This window comes from Castanea sativa, chromosome 6 (assembly GCF_040712315.1).
Source record: "Castanea sativa cultivar Marrone di Chiusa Pesio chromosome 6, ASM4071231v1".
Lineage (NCBI taxonomy): Eukaryota > Viridiplantae > Streptophyta > Magnoliopsida > Fagales > Fagaceae > Castanea > Castanea sativa.
This window is the reverse complement of record NC_134018.1, coordinates 44,200,465-44,218,063: the sequence shown is the minus strand read 5'-3', so window position 1 is coordinate 44,218,063 and position 17,599 is coordinate 44,200,465. Positions and strand designations below refer to the sequence as shown.

The window sequence follows — 17,599 nt, the reverse complement described above, 5'->3', positions numbered from 1 at the left end:
CCGCGACGCTACAAAGGCTCAGACGGGGCCGTATGTGTTGTTTGTCTGCAGAAACATCCGAGAATACAAGCATGGTTAGATCAACAATGAATACCAAATAAAGAAGTAATAGCATACAAAGTAATTAGAAACGGTAAAGTTAAAACAAGTAAGTCACAGGTTAAGGAATCTAATTTCTATGGAGTCACACCTGGGGTTCCCCATTCGATTGGGCAATGAGGGTCATCGTGCCACATTCCAGAAGCAATCAGGTAATCATCCTTCATACCTTTGTTGGATTTGGAAAGACAGGATATGAGCCTAACAATACTAGATTTAGATTTGAGATAGTATCCTACGTCTTTAAACTTATGGCACTCATACATATAAACGACGTCGTGTCATATGAGGTTCAGACCCATTTGCTCATTTAGAGCATCGACACAGCCTAAAACTCTAAACATGTTAGGTGTGCATTGGTCTGGGCACAGCCTATGGTTGCGGAGATACTCATTGGTTACATTTTTCATAGGAAGTGCCATCCCGCCCTCTAAAAATGCGATGATGGGAATCACAACTTCTCCTTCTTCCCTATCGTCAGCTATGGCTTCAAGGGGGCAATATCTTAAACCTATGTTTTGAGGAATATGATATTTAGCTCGAAAAACCTCCATACCGGCATCGGTATCTACTAGACACTTGAATCTAACCATTTGGTCGAGCAAGGGTGAAATTTTAGAGAGGGGAAGGATATAATTAATGGCCGAGAACAACAGCCGAGGAGAAATGAACTTAAAAGTTTGAGAACTTACAGGAAAAAGGTAGACGATTCTTTGCGAGCTTCTTGAAAGGAGAGAGAACAGGAACTTTTGAGATTTGATTGATTTCTGAAGTGAGAGGTTGAATTTTGGTTTCCTAGATGTTTTGGCGTATGGGAAGCAGCATTGAATGGGAGTTATCCCGCCCAAATCTGAGTAGAAGTCCCGAGCCGTTGGATGTGCATCGCACCGTTGGATGTGGGGGACAGGGCGTTACCTACATCAATTAATGCACGTCTAGCGGATTTCGAAGCGTCAGTGGCGGTTTAAAAGAGGCGAGATGATGTTTTCACGCGTGCTGATTTGAAAAGCATGTGAAGGTTATGGTGATGTGTCAAAACTTCACTTTCCTTCCCAAATGGGGAGAAAAACGAAGTTTTGAGGGGCTATTGTGTGGGTAAAAATGGTCAGAACACGCATTTGGGCCTTGGGCCTGATTTGGCGGTGTGAGCCTGTCCGAGCAAAGCCTTTGAGGCCCACAAGCCAGCTCTTGCTAGAAAGATTGATGAGGTTGTTCGAGGAGAGGCATCTCCTCGGCTAAGTCAAGTGAAGATTGTCTGACACGTCATGATGTTCGGGGAGAGAATTCTGGAAAGCTTGTTAGGTAAAGATGTGTTCCACATAGTTATAGAGAGGGGGAACGTATGAGAAATATCAAGGGAAAATGCTGCTACCACCGCATTAAAGACCCTGCACCTACCTCTCTGACCGCATTAATGGGAAAATGACCTCTGAACAGTAATGTTCAGCCTTCCAGCTATTATTTGAAGACTTCAAGAACGTAGTAGATGGGACAAGTATCTAATTGGGTGACCTGTGCTACACGTGGAAGATGAAAGGAAAAAAAAGGGATATAAGAAAGGAAAGAGACATTAGAAAAGGGGGGATCGGAGAAAAAAGAGAAGAAGAGATAGAGAGAGAGCATTGTACATATTATCTTCAGTCTTAATCTTTTGTTTAAAGAAAGAAAGGCAATACAAGTGATCCTCGGCTTACATCCGAGGAGAGTTTCCGTTATTTTCATCCATTGATTGCGTAGGTAGTGGTGATCTAGCCCACCTATCTGTTGTCCAATATCCATAAAGCCTAGGTTTCAAGCCCACGCTCTACAAATTTCATTGTATAAGGCTTTTTGGGCCTGAACCTATCACTTGTTTGGGTCCGGGTACAAATTGTGCTCTTACAGTTGCAAATAAAATGGTAAAAAAAAATACTACACATATGAGTTAGTCAATAATAAGACAATGGGTGTACAAATTAACTTCATAAAAAATCCAACAAAAAAAATAAAAATAAAAATGAGAGAGAGAGAGAGAGAGAGAGAGAGAGATAACATTTTTGTGTGGGAAAATAAAATAAGCATAAAATGGGAGAGGGTGACAAATTTATAGTAAGATGATGATAATAAAAAAAGACAAAATAAAGGAAGATAAATGAGCAAAATTATATGTAAAATTAAAACCATCTATAAGAGGAATATGTATAGACAATACTTAGTTATAACATTAAAATTAAAGCTGATAAATATGTAAAGTTAAAAATGCTTAAGATGAATTTGTAAAGCCAATGTATTTATATATTTAATAATGTCAAAAAATAATTTAAGTAAAAAATAAATATGAAAAAATAATTATGTGGCAATGACATGGAAGATGAGGTGACTTAATAAAAGCGTAGCAATAAAAAATGCTACGCTTCAACTTTTAGATATATATATATATATATATATATATATATATATATATATATATATATATATATATATGTTTGTATTTTTGGAAAAATTTTGAGAAATGCTACATCCACAACATTTTCATAGCATAAATCCTAGTTGGCAATTGTTACTGGTTCTAATTTACATATCATTAAAATTATTTTTTTGTCCACCGATAACAACCTGTCACTTAGTATTCGTTGCGAAAGTGTGGAGGAAATATTGTGAACAACATATATATATATATATATATATATATATATATATATATATATATATATATATATTGTGAACAACATGAAGAATTTTATTAAAAAAATAGAGTCAAGTACAAAAGAAAAGAAATTGCATTTTTTAAATAACAATTTTAAAATATGCCTTTTGAAAACAAAATTTAAAATATCACAATTAAATATTTGATTTGAGCTTTTAGACTAATTTATTTGTTAGGGCAATTTTTCAAAAATGCTACCTCCACAATATTTTCACAACAAATTCTAGTTGACAATTGTTACTGGTTCTAATTTACATATCAATAAATTTTTTTATTTTTTTTTGTCCACCAGTAATAACCTGCCACTTAAAATTTGTTGTGAAAGTGTGGAGAAAATATTGTGAACATAGCATTTCTTGCAATTTTTTGGTTCAATCTTCAATAAACCAAAATTTTGGAGATGTCAAATTTTATTTTTAATGGGAAAATTTTTATTTGGGATGTTCAAGGTATTTTTTAGGGTGGTCAACAACCCATATTAATTTAGAATTCATTTTTTTTAAGTAAAAAAATTCTTCTTCTATTTTCCAAGTATAGGGTGGTCCTGTGACCATCCTCAATTATACATAGTGCCGCTCATACAACTTATCACCTAGAATTTGTTGTAACAATATTGTGAATGTAGTACTTCTCATATATATTACTAGAACACAAATCTGTTGTCGCACTTTTTGTGTTCTTAATTGAAAACAATTTTATACCAATGTTAGAGGAATTATTAAAAAAAAAAAGAGTCAAGTACAAAAGAAAAGAAAATTCGTTTTTTTTAAATAGAAATTTTAAAATATGCCTTTTGAAAACCAAATTTAAAATATCACAATTATACATTTGATTTGAGCTTTTGGACTAATTTGTTTGTTTGGATAATTTTTCAAAAATGCTATGTCCACAACATTTTCAAAACAAATCCTAGTTGGCAATTGTTACTGGTTCTAATTTACATAACTTTTTTTTTTGTCCACGGTAACAACTTGTCACTTAGAATTTGTTGTGAAATTATAGAGAAAATATTGTGAACATAGCATTTCTTGCAATTTTTTGGTTCAATATTTAATAAACCACAATTTTGGAGATGTCAAATTTTATTTTTAATGGGCAAATTTTTATTTGGGATGTTCAAAGTTTTTTTAGGGTGGCCAAGTTTTTTTTTTTTAAGGGTGGTCAACAACCCATATAAATTTAGAATTCATTTTTTTTAAGTATAAAATTTATCTATTTTTCCAGGTATAGGGTTGTCTCAATTATACATAGCACTGCTCATACAACTTATCGCCTACGATTTGTTGTAACAATGTTGTGAATGTAATACTTCTCAAATATATTACTAGAATACAAATCTTTTTTCCCACTTTTTGAGTTCTCAACTAAAAACAATTTTATACCAATGTTAGAGGAAATGTAGGAAATAATGTCTCACAAAATAGAACTAGATTGTACCTATATATTAGGCCAGTAATAGCAAGCAATTTGTATATATTAAGAGGATTCAGAAAGTTTGTTATTGTTTTTTTTCCTGTCAAAAATACCCCTAAATTAATTAACCAACAACTTAAAAATGAAGTTAAAATAATAAATTGGCAAAAGAAAGTTAGTTATTGTTTTTTTATTTTCAAAAATACTCCTACCTAAAACTTAAAAATGGGGTTAAAAATAGTAAATTGACAAAAATAATAAATTGCTACTTTTACGTTGAAATGTCTTCTTACTTCTAATAAACTCTTACTTTTACGTTGATTTAAATTCCTACATCTACTCACTAATTTCTTATAAAATAGGATCACTCTTTTGTCTATACTATTATTTAAGGGGTTTCCCCTGTTTGGATTCCTCATTTTTTTAGTTCAAAAATGCCTTTATAACCATATGTTTAAGTAGAGATAAAACTAAAGGACAATTCGGTAAAAATGCAACTCTAACTCCCACTAAAATATTGCCCAAAAAATAGGACCACTCTCCGGTTAATTTTCAAATTACTTTATCCACTTATAAATTAGATTCTCATATAAAAATTATATATATATATAATAAAAACACAGAGTTTTTTCTTTTGGCTAAAAAAAGCCTCATCTCACGCGCAAAGCGTGCTTAGAGGCTAGTATATATTATGAACAACATGAAGAATTTTATTAAAAAAGAAAAAACAAGCGATATATACATCTCACTAGCATCTAAGCACACGCTTACGTCCGTGCTCAGAGGCTCTTCTATTTTTTTGTGATTGAAAAAAGTAGAAATCCCAAATTATAATACATGCAAATTATTATTAAAAAAATAAATAAAGAGAAAAGTTTGAACATGAAATTTGTTTCTGAATAAATGGGTTAGTGGGAGAGTAATCCTATTCTGTAGGTAATGTTTTAGTGGGAGTTAAAGATGTATTTTTTCTTTATTGTCCTTTAGTTCTGTCTCTGTTAGGACATATGTGTTTCACCTGTTTAGAACATATGTTATTCATTATTTATGTGATTGGCTAATCCTTTGTCAAAAAGCACTTTACTTGTAATTGGGTAGATTTAGGATGAGGTTAATGCTTCAAGAAACAAGGTTTCAAGATCAAGTGTTAAAACCATGCAAGTCTGTCCAAGAAACATGTTGAGAAGTGCTCTTCATTAAAGCTCAACAGCTGCATCTATCGAGTTTTAAGAAGCTGTTCTAGCCCCGAGGCTCGACAGCTGCTCGACAGCACCTCAACACCTGTAGCTTTCGAGATTTAAGAAAAACAGATTACAAGTTCTGTTTTAATTCTAATCCGTGGATGTGTCTTTGGGCCTTCTTTTCTCCTAACCCTAGATATATAAAAAGATTATTTTAAGGGCCGTCATAGAGTGGCAAGTTGCACAAGCATTTGAGAAATCCTTGTTCATGCAAATTGTAACTTGAGACAAAGTTCTTGCCCTAGTTCATCTCTCTTGTGAAGAAGTTGCTGTGTCTTTGCACCATAGGGTTTTGTAACCAAGCATCTTCTTGATCTTCATCGTGTGGATGAATTGAAGAACTTTGCAGCCAACAATCTTCTCTAGTTGGTGATTGAAGTCGCGTATTGGGATCCGCGCAATTGGTTAGTCATGTACTTGGGAGCCGTGCATTGAAAGGAGAAACTGTCACTACAAAACAAGTCCAATTAGGTATTGAGGTAAGGGATCAACTGTAGGTTGGTAAGGTGCTTGGGATTCATTTACTTGTAACCGTTTGTTATGATAATAATGGAGTTTCAGAAGTAGTGACCTTAAAATCACCCGGTGGAGTTTTTGCCGTGTAGGTTTTCCTCATTCGTAAACAAATCACCGTGTCTTTTATTTTCCGTTGCATAATTAGTTTAATTGGTGATTTGTTTGTGCTACCACGCGTTTGCATGTTAATTTGATTAATTAATAAACTTGGTTAATTAATCAATCAATCCATCACAAGGGGTCAATACGTTTTTGGCCTATCAGTCTCTACTTAAACTTAGGGACATAGGAGCATTTTGGAACAAAAAAAAAATCCGATCCAAATAGAGGCAGCCCCTTAAATAATAGTATAGATTAAACTTAGGGACATAGGGGCATTTTAGAACAAAAAAAAAATTCTATCCAAATAGGGGCAGTCCCTTAAATAATAGTATAAATATGACATGTGATCAAATATCTTACTGATTCACAAAAGAAAAAGAAAAGAAAAAACTAACTGCCTTACTTGAAGTTCAACCATACAGAATTTAGGAAACAGAAAACAAGTGGTTGACCTCTCCTTAATTTCCTAAAACAAGAAGATAAAAACGTCCCATTTACTACTCTCTCTCTCTCTCTCTAACGTTACAACCCCATCTTTCTCTTGTACTTTCTTCTTCTTCATCTTCTTCAATCCATATTCTTCTTTGATCCTCCTTGGAAGCAAATCACAATGAATTCAACATTACAATCTAATCACTCTGTCGCTGATTTGGTCATGAGTATTGGGGGCAAAACTCTGGTATGCCATGATCCCCTCGCCGTGCCAGAAACGATTGTCTGGCTTCATGGAAACCCTATACTGTCCGCAACATCACTTCTATTGGTGCAACTTTCTTTAATTTCCTTAGTCTCGATCCTAATAAACACCTGTCTCAGGCCTCTTGGACAGTCAAGCATTGTGTCACAGATTTTTGTAAGGTTTCTCTTCCTTGCATATTCCCCCCCAGTTTGTGTTGCGTGATTTCATGAATATCTGTTCTGCTAATTGTCCATTTTTTTTATTACTCTCTGTTTCCACGTTACTTTATTAAAGGAAAAAATATTAGTTTTGTAGGCACACAAAATATATACAATTTTATACACATTTGCAAAAAGTGTACAACCTATAAAAGTTCTACATTAAATTAGAAGAAAAATAATACTACATTGCATATTTCATCAAACAATATCATTTTTGTTAGATTAATGGTTAAGTGATCAAATTCACCCTTACTTAAAAAAAATAATCCCACAATTGCATATTTCATCAAACAATATCATTTTTGTTAGATTAATGGTTAAGTGATCAAATTCACCATTACGTAAAAAAAATAATACTACAATTGCATATTTCATCAAACAATATCATATTTGTTAGATTAATGATTAAATTATCAAATTTATCATTTCTTAAATTATCATGTACTTTTTTTAATGATAAATTTTAAATTTGAAGTGTAAAAATTCTTTTTGTGATAATGATAAACTCATTACTATCAAAAAAATAAACTCTTTAATTTAAGATATAAAAGAGATTGGACAAATATGTGAGGTTCACTATTTTCAATTTATTTACAACTATGCTATTAAAAACATTTTTTATATTTTGAAACACCCCTTTAGCCATTTTCAAAATCTCATTTTAAACCAGAATAATATAATACAGTTTTTTAAAAATTATATTTAGAAAATATTAACCAAACACACAAACAAATAAAATGAGACGGAAAAAAATAATAATAATAAAACCGCTTATAACTAGAAGCTCGATCAAAATGTATATATCAAAATTCTATTACATGTGATATCACCAAGATATATATATATATATATATATATGTTTCATTGTGTTTGACAAAATCATGCATGAATGGCTACAGGGTGGTATGGTGTTTGGGCCATCCATTCTGGGGAATAAAGATGCGCTGTCAGCAACACTGTTCCCACTAAGAGGCAGCATGGTGATTGAAACAATTGCTACATTTGGCCTCATGTTCTTCCTATTCACAGTAGGAGCGACGATGGATCCTGTCACTATAGTTCGGCCAGGAAAAAAGGCCATGGCCATTGCATTTTCAGCATTCTTCTCAACACTCGTAGTCTGTGGTTCATTAGCATTCATCTTTCCCCGACATCTTGCTATGGACCATCAACACTGGCTCCCCCTCCTCGCCTTATCGCAATCTTTCACAGCTTTTCCAGTCGTGGCTTGCCTCTTAACCGAGCTAAAGATGCTAAACTGTGATATTGGCCGTTTAGCCCTCTCTACCTCAATGGTTTGTGATGCACTTGGTATTACTTTGACAGCAATTTCTTTATCATTTGCTGGAAATGACAACAGTAAACTAACACCGCTGTGGTCACTTGGATCATGGGCTGCACTTATAGCTGCTGTTGTATATATCATAAGGCCATTCTTGCAACGGATGATAAAACGTGCACCAAGTGGGAAACCCATCGGCGAGAGCTGGATTTGTGCCATGTTCCTTTCAGTTGTTTTGATGGGGTTTTTGAGTGAGATAATTGGGCAGCATTATGTTTTTGGGCCATTAGTTTTTGGCATTGCTGTTCCTGAAGGACCACCCCTTGGAGCTTCCTTGATATCAAAGCTTGAACTTCTTTCTTCAGGGCTTTTCTACCCAAGTTACCTTGCCATTAGTGGGCTGAGGACCAACATCTTCAAAGTTCATTTCCAGACTGTTTGGGTTGTGGCGATTATTGTTCTCTCTGGTTGCATGGTCAAGATGTGTGTGGTTATGTTAGTAGCCATCTATAATGAGATGCATGTAAGAGATGCTTTTATTTTGGCGCTTATTATGAACGCCAAAGGCGTCAGTGAGCTTACGCTTTACAACGTGTTGCGGAACACTCAGGTATGAAACACAAAATCACCTTTTTATTATAAATTGTAAACTTTAGAAATTTATTTGTTAGGTTGTTAATATGGCACCAATTACATATATTATATTACATCAGTTTGTAAGCTTCTTTTTTATAAAATTGAAAATAACTTTTTAACATTTTTCATCATGATTAAATGGGTTCTATTAGCCTGTGTAACTTGCCTAGAGACAACTAATGGAACTCATTCCTTAAACAAAGACCTATCTCCCCAAACAGTGAGCACAGATTTAGAAGTTGAATATAAATTTCTCACACGAAAATTATGTGGCTATTGAGAAGGATGAGTAATACAGATTATACAATGGGTATAGAATAATTTCTTACTGTTAGAATAGAATAGAGGAGCCTAAAAAGGGATGAAAAAACCTGCCTCCAGCTATTTTGAACAAAGTCATTTTTCAACAAAGATTTTCTAAAGCACGCTTGGCATACCTGCCTTCATATATTTTTGCTAATTCTTAGTTTTGTTGGCCCTGAAATGATACTCTCTCTTTCCAACTGTAGGTTCTAACAGAAGAAGGATTTACTCTGGCAGTGACCATAGTGACAGTGGTAACTGCAGTCATAACGCCATTAATAACAATCTTCTATGACTCTTCCGGGCAATACACTGCAATAAAGAGATGTACCATCCAACATTCCCACCGTCAATCAGACCTCAGAATCTTAGTCTGCATTCACAGCCAGGAAAATGTTTGTACAATCATAAATCTTCTTGAAATTTCCCATGCTCCCCCAGAGACCCACATTTCAGTAATAGGAATTGCCCTCGTTGAGCTTGAGGGTAGAAGCGTAGCTACGCTTGTACCACACGAAGCCTCTAGCACCGAACATCCGAACACAACCGGCAGTGATCTAATCATTAATGCCTTAACACATTATGAGCTCCAAAGTGAAGGCAGTGCCAGCGTCGAGGCATTCACTTCCATTTCACCTTTCGAAATAACTCACAATGACATTTGTAGGGTGGCAATGGACAAAAGGGCCACCATTGTGATTGTTCCATTTCATAAGCAATGGGCTATAGATGGTACCATTGAGTCAGTTAACCAAGGCATCAAGGAAATGAACCTTAAAGTGCTCGAAAGGGCACCCTGCTCAGTTGGAATCCTTATAGACCGAGGAGTCCTTAACGGGTCAATGTCACTTGTAGTTGGTCATCCATTATATCATGTTGCTGTAATCTACCTTGGTGGTGTGGATGATGCAGAGTCACTAGCCTATGGTGCCCGAATGACAAATAATGAAAAAGTTGATCTAACCGTCGTCCGGTTCTTAATATTTGGAGCTGAAAATACTAAAGATAGAAAGCATGAGAGTGACTTGATTAATGAATACAGGGAAGCAAATGCAGGAAATGAGAGATTCGTGATTGTGGAAGAGGTGGTAAGAAATGGAGTTGATCTTTCTGCATCTATAAGAGAAATGGCAGATTGTTTTGATCTAATACTAGTAGGGAGACACCACCAAGACTCTCCTCTTCTTTATGGACTTGGCGACTGGAGTGAGTGCCCTGAGCTTGGAGTCATTGGTGATATGCTTGCTTCACCGGATCTTGGGATTACAGCATCAGTTTTGGTGATACAACAACAAAGAATGGGCAGGCTCGCTGGGGTCGGTGATAAAGATCAATATGTTCATGATGTTTTGGTCGATGAACACACAGGTGGGTCATGGGCCATATCAATGGACAGAACTAGTAGTTCAACAAGGCTGAAGATATAGGTTGTTTCCTTGCTATTGTAAAGTGAGATATGTAAAGTTTCGTTGCCAATACCAACTAATCAGTAGGAGAAGAATGTTAATTGAAGGAAATTTGAAATATCTAAAATTTTAAACATAGTATTTATTGTTGTTATGTTTTTATTCTACCACATTAATGGAGCATTTCAGTTCACTTCAGTTTGGCTAAATTTAAGTAAAAGACTTTCTAAACAGAAAGGGTATGAATATGTAAATGTAGTTTTAATGGTGGTTATTCATTTGTTTTAAAGTCATTACTTTTAAATGAATTGTATGAGGTTCATTATACATTTAAGCAAAATAAATAAATATATACATATATGTATGCAAGGACAGACCCAGGTGAGGACCTAAGGGGGACCCGGGCTCCCCCAGGCCCAAAAAAAAAAATTTAGTATGTAAAATTTTCAACAAAAAAAAAAAAAGGCTTAAGCCCCCCTTGGTTTTTAGCTTGGGCCCCCTCGGTTTTTAGCTCAGGCCCCCTCACCTCAACCATACCTATCCCAGCCGGCCAGCCCAGGAGGCAAGAGCCCATGAAAACCTTTAAAAAAAATAAAAAAAACAGCAGTCAATCGAAGACTCCAAAACCAAACGGAAAAGCCAAAAAGAAAGGGGAAAAAAAAAGAAAAGAAAGGGAGAGGCGAGAGACTAAGAGAGTACGCCGTGACGCCGCCACCCACACCGAGACACCGCTGCCCACGCCCACACAAGAGAGACCCATCTTGCTACCCAATACCCATGCCACCTTCAACTATCGCATACCCAAACTGGAAAGGGCCACACCAATGCCGTCACGCGAGACCCATCTTGCCGCAGCCGCCGGTTGCTCGATCTGCCCAGCCCAACTTCGTTGCTCCACTGCTCCAACCTTCACAATTTACAGGTATTTAATCTATCATTTCCTTTAAAACCTAATATAATTTTTGTAAATCTCAGAATCTAAAAATCTATGCTTGTGGACTTGTGATGTTTGTGTTTTTACTAATGAGTGATGAACTGATGTTGATAATTCTGTGATTGGGAATTGAATCTGTGCCTAACGGCCCTGACTGCCTATGGTTTTTTTTTTTTTTTTTTTGGCTTTTTGGCTTTGTGACTCTATGTTTGTGACTCTCTCTCTTGTATTATATAGATAAGAGAGAGAGAGAGAGAGAGAGAGAGAGTAGAGTTTGTAAAAATTAGAGAATATATTATTGTAGTGTTTGTCTATTTTTACACTTCAAAAAAAAAGGTAAAGTTAAGAAAAGTTTTTGTTAGTAGTGCAGAATAAATTTATAGTGTCGGTAGTGGGATTGGGTCAGTGTCTAAAATATGGAGACAAGACAAAGACAAAGAGATAAATAAAGGCAAAGACCAAAGACAAAAGGAAAAAAACAAATCATATAATATAGAAAATTGTCACACAAATTTAAGAAAATAACAGTAATTCACTTGCGCCTATTGTTAACTCATAATGCTAAATTAAATAAATTTATAAATTGAAAAGAAGTGAGAAATACTAAATTTATAATTAAATGCATCATGCATATTACCTAGATTTTAGTATTTGTCTTTAGTTAGTAACAACAACCGTATGTGAGATAATATATATGATTCTTATTTTATTTGTAGATCATGAAAAAATCAACTACAATTTTTTATTTTTTCAAAAGAAAATATTCAAATTCTTCCGAAGTCAACGTGGGATTGCCAACAACTAATGTTGCGATTCCAATTCCAAAAAATGTGGATGTTTCAATTCTAGAAAATATTCATTCCCCAATTTCGAAAAATGTCAATGTTCCAATTCCAGGAAATATTCATTCCCCAATTCCAGAAAATGCCGATATCCCAATTCTGGAAAATAACCATATCTCTCAAACACAATTTCAAAAAGTTGATCTTGATTCTTTGGATTATGATCCCGGAACATGCAAACAAATATGAGAATATCATGTTAATCAATGTGATGAAATTCGACGGGCTTACATTAAAAATGGTCCGCACCAACTTCCTCTAAAGACATACAAAAAAAATGGAAAGCACAATCGTAGCTTTCAAGCTTCTTGGTTTGAATATTATTCAACATGGCTTGAATATTCTCCTATGAAAGATGCAGCTTATTGTCTACCCTGCTTTATCTTTCATAATCCAAATGGGGTTGTGGGACAAAATACATTCACTATTGGTGGATTTAGAAATTGGAAAAAAGTTGGGGGCAAAAATTGTTATTTTCAAGGTCATATAGGAAAAGATCCTAACTCAGCTCATAGAGTTGCCGAGCAAATGTGTAAGGATTTGATGAACTAATGGCTGCATTTACAAAGAGTAGTTGATCATTTCACTACTGAACAAATTGCAAATAATTAGTTGCAACTAAAGGCCTCAATTTTTATTGTCCGACATATTGCCTTTCAAGCTATAGCTTTTAGAGATCGAGATAAAAGTTTTAGTTCATCTAATCGTGGAAACTTTCTTGAATCATTGGGTATTATGACTTTTTGGAATGAGAAGGTTGCTGAAATAATAGAAAAAACTCGCAAAAATGCAACCTACCCATCACCTAGGATTCAAAAGGAAATTCTACATGTTTTCTTAGCCAAAGTGAAGAAAGCCATTCGGAAAGAAATTGGTGATGCAAAGTTTTGCATAATGGTTGATGAAGCTCATGATGAGTCTATGAAAGAGCAAATGGTTGTGGTTTTTAGATATATTAATGCAAAAGGCTTTGTGAAAGAACATTTTTTTGGGCTTATTCATGTTGTTGACATTACGGCTTTGCCTCTAAAGAAGGGAATATATTCTTTGTTATCTCAACATTGCTTAGATATACAAAATATTCTAGAGCAAGGAAATGATGGAGCAAGCAACATGCAAGGTATGTGGAATGAATTACAAGCTTTGATTTTGAATGATTGTCCATATGCTTACTACATCCATTGTTTTGCACCTCGCTTACAATTGGCATTAGTAAAAGCATCAAAACAAATTGTCCCCATTAGTGGGTTTTTTCTCAAATTGCTTTTGGTGATCAAAACTGTTAATGTTTCATGCAAGCGTAATGAGCAATTAAAAGTTGCCAATGCTAATGAAATAGCACGTTTGATTGATTTTGAAGAGCTTGAGACTGGAAGTGAACTTAATCAAATTGGCACTTTACAACGACCTGTAGAAACACGTTGGAGTTCACATTTTAGATCAATTTCTAGCTTATTAAGGATGTTTACTTCAACTGTTGAAGTTTTACTAAATATAATTGATGATGCAAGTGATGGAGAACATCGGGCAAGAGCAGAGTCAGCTTATGATGGTTTAACTCCATTTGAATTTGTCTTCATCTTGCATCTTGAGAAGGAAACTATAAAGATCACTGATAAACTTTGTCAAGCTTTGCAAAGCCAATCTCAAGACATTTTAAATGTCATGCATTTAGTTTCATCTACTAAAGCACTTATTCAAAAATTTAGAGATGATGGATGGGATGGCTTACTCACCATTGTGATATCATTTTGTGAGAAGCATTGCATTGATATCCTAGATATGAATGCTTGTTATGTTGGGAGGCGAGGTCGCTCGTAATCAACAAGATAACGTTACAATTGAGCATCATTTTGAGTAAATATTTTTTATGCTACAATAGATTCTCAACTACAGGAACTAAATCATCGATTTAATGAAAATGCAATGGAGTTACTTAGGCTTAACTCAGCTTTAAAACCTCGAGCGGCATTAAAATCTTTCAAAAGTAGTGATCTTTATTTGTTGGTAAAGAATTTTTATTCACAAGATTTTACGGATTATGAAAAACAAGTGTTGGAGAAGGAGCTTTATCATTTTGAGCAAAATGTAGTCCAAGATCCAGAGTTCGAAAAATTGAAAAGTTTATCTGAGTTGTGTCAATAGTTAGTGAGAACAGAAAATTAAGAACACTACAAACTTGTTTATAGAATGGTGAGACTTGTGCTTACTCTTCCAGTTTCTACTGCTATTACAGAGCAAGTATTTTCAGCTATGAAAGTTGTCAAAACTAACCTTCAAAACAAAATGGAAAATGATTTTTTGACGGACTTTTTGATGTCATACATTGAAAATTTGGATTCAATGGTAGATGATTTTGAAAATTTGAAAAAGCGTTAAGTACCCTTTTCATAGATGATTGTATTAAGAAACACTAGTGTTTCGTGCCTTTTATTTTTGTTGGTAGATGATTGTATCTTAATATATTAAGAAACAATGATTTTTGGGTATTTGACTTGGTTGATGGTTTATTAATATTATATGGATGCGTATTTGAAATTTTTTTTTTTTGCTTATCTCCACCCCCCCCCCCCCCAGCTTGAAATCCTAAGTCTGTCCCTGTATGTATGTATAATTTTTATTTACATAAATTATTCATTCTCTTGAAAGAGATTATCATGATAATCAAAACTCATATCAAACTTATACTAAATATGTATAATTTATTTTCTAAATTTTATTGTAGAGAGAGAGTGTGAGACTACTTGTGATGGGGAACTAAAAAATACAACACCAAAACGTATAAACCCAAAATAAAATTTTAAAAATCACAATGATTCATCAATATAAAGTATAGTTGCAAGAAAGAATAAAAAAATCAAGAGAAAGAGAATAACAACTTTTTCAAGAGAGAATATGAGAGAGAATAATAAGAAATTTATAGAAAATAATATGAGAAGAAAAAAAGGAAAAATAAAAAATATAGTAATAAATACCAAATTATCCAAATCATGTTATGTAATAAAATAACATTATATTCTTATTTATTATCTTTATAATGCAATATAATAACATCTATGAAATCAAAGAGAATAAAAATATAACAACTTAAAAATACAAAATTTAATCACATCAACCCAAAATAGAATTCCAATAATACAAAAATTCATCAACCTAAAGTAGAGATACAAGAAAATATTTTTAAAAAAAATCCACCAAAAATGAGAGAGAGAGAGAGAGAGATAACATTTTATGTGTGAAAAAATTATGAATAGAATGGAAAATAAAATTGTAAATTTATAATAAGAGGAGGGGAATAAGAAAAGTAAAACATAAAGGAAGATAAAGGGGGATAGAGGAAAAGTGATATTAAGGAAAATAGTAGTATAGAAATGAAAAGGTAAAGGGGGGGGGAAGTTAGAAAAAATATAACAATAAGTTGAGAAATTAATAAGCAAAAAGAGAATTAAAAATAAGAGAGAATGTTGAAAATTGGTGAATGATATAGTTGTAAGTGCACAATTGCGCCTGGACCCAAAAACACACGTGGGCTCAAGCCCAATGAGCCTTAAACAATGAAATTTGTAGAGTGTGGGCTCACAATCTAGTTTAGTGATATTCGAAACTTGATGACAGGCTAGAATGTTACAGTATTTGCAAACAATAGACAAACGGGGCAAAATGAACCTCCTCGAACGTAAGCCGAGGACAACTTATATATTATTTCTCCTTTTTCTTTCAAATGTTACAGTTCTTAATATTTGTCTCTCCCTTTTTCTTTACTCTCTTCCCTCCTTAAATACTTCTTCTTCTGCCCTCTTCATCCACGTGTAAAGCAAATCACCCTATTAGACACCTATCCCATCCACCACCCTCTGGAAGTCTTCAAATGATAGCAAGAAGGCTGACTTCTACTATTCAGGGGTCATTTCCCCATTAATGCGACTAGGGAGGTAGGTGCAGGGTCTTTAATGTGGATGTAGCAGCCTTTTTCTGAGATATTTCTCTCACACCGTTGCGTCCGGAAGGTGCTTAAATCCCCCTCTTAACCAACGGTTTTCCAAAATTCTACCTTGATCTTTTTGGCGAATCCCAGGGTCATCGTGGGTCTGTCCGAGGAGAGATTCGTCCTCGGACAAATCCTCGGACTCTCAACTCATGGGCCGACCTGCAATTCTAGGAGGCTTTTTGTCTAAAACAAACTAGTGCCCATCAATAAAGCCCAAGACCCAAATACTTACTTAGGTCCTTTTGGTCCCCACAATAGCTATTAATGAGGCTCAACAAGAACGTAGCAATAATAAATGTTACGCTTTAACTTTTAGATAGAATACACACACACACACACACACACATACATATATATATAATATAGATATAGATAAGCACACATTAATAGCGGAGGAAGAATCATTTGTTGAGTTGAAAATAATAATTATAATAATAATAACAATAATAATAATAATAATTTGTTGACAACTGTCAATCCCCTACAGTATTGCAAGCAAAAATGACCGAAGTATATAAAAATACTAGTGTTATGCCCGTGCAATACACAACTTAATCAAAATTCGTATGTAAACAATTTTTTAATTAATTTACTTAAAATTAAATAATAAAATAAATGAATATTTTACTTTTAAGTTATTTAATGAATGTATATTGTTTGAGACTAAGGTGTTATAAAAGGCATATATATGTCCAAAATAATTGAATGGAAGATGGTAGATAACTATGTAACTAATATAAAAGAAGATACCTAAAAGAAATATAAAAGGATTTTGCATAATATATTGAGATTTAAGGCTCAAGCTAGTAATATTTGAATGGAAAAACCTTGAATTTAATAATTAAAAGCTATTCAAAAAAAATTGATTGAAAGCATATTTAAGTAGAAACCTCAATTCAGTAATTAAGAACAATTTAAATTACTAAAAATTTTAAATATGAAGTAGAGAAACTTACATGAAAATTTAATTCTTGTCCTTGAAAGCATGGGAGAAGACATTAAAACTTGAGTGATTTTCACCCAACCAAAAATAAAATATAATAAAAACTAAGAGTTAAGACATTAGCTATAAGTTTTCATAATTGAAAAAAAATTCATTAGCATTGAGATATGATAAGAATTGATATTAACAAAACAAAATAAGTAGCACCAAAAACAAACAAACAAAAAACTGCTTACCATGATATTTGCTAGTTAACAGACTAACACAAAAAAAAAGGGTAATTGAGGCATGGATAGAATAAAATAAGT

The 17,599-nt window shown here is 33.8% G+C and overlaps 2 protein-coding genes across 2 annotated transcripts; both read left to right on the top strand.

The window, feature by feature from the left end:
- The first annotated feature begins 6,667 nt into the window (after positions 1-6,667).
- LOC142640022 (cation/H(+) antiporter 15-like) lies at positions 6,668-10,605 on the top strand. The gene is made up of 3 exons (XM_075814135.1): positions 6,668-6,910; positions 7,857-8,849; positions 9,385-10,605. Exons 1-3 carry the CDS (start codon positions 6,668-6,670, stop codon positions 10,603-10,605), a joined length of 2,457 nt encoding a protein of 818 aa, XP_075670250.1.
- Positions 10,606-13,095: 2,490 nt separating this feature from the next.
- Positions 13,096-14,181, top strand: LOC142640021 (uncharacterized). Its single transcript, XM_075814134.1, has one exon. The coding sequence runs from the start codon at positions 13,096-13,098 to the stop codon at positions 14,179-14,181; it is 1,086 nt and encodes a 361-aa protein (XP_075670249.1).
- The last annotated feature ends 3,418 nt before the right edge of the window (positions 14,182-17,599 follow it).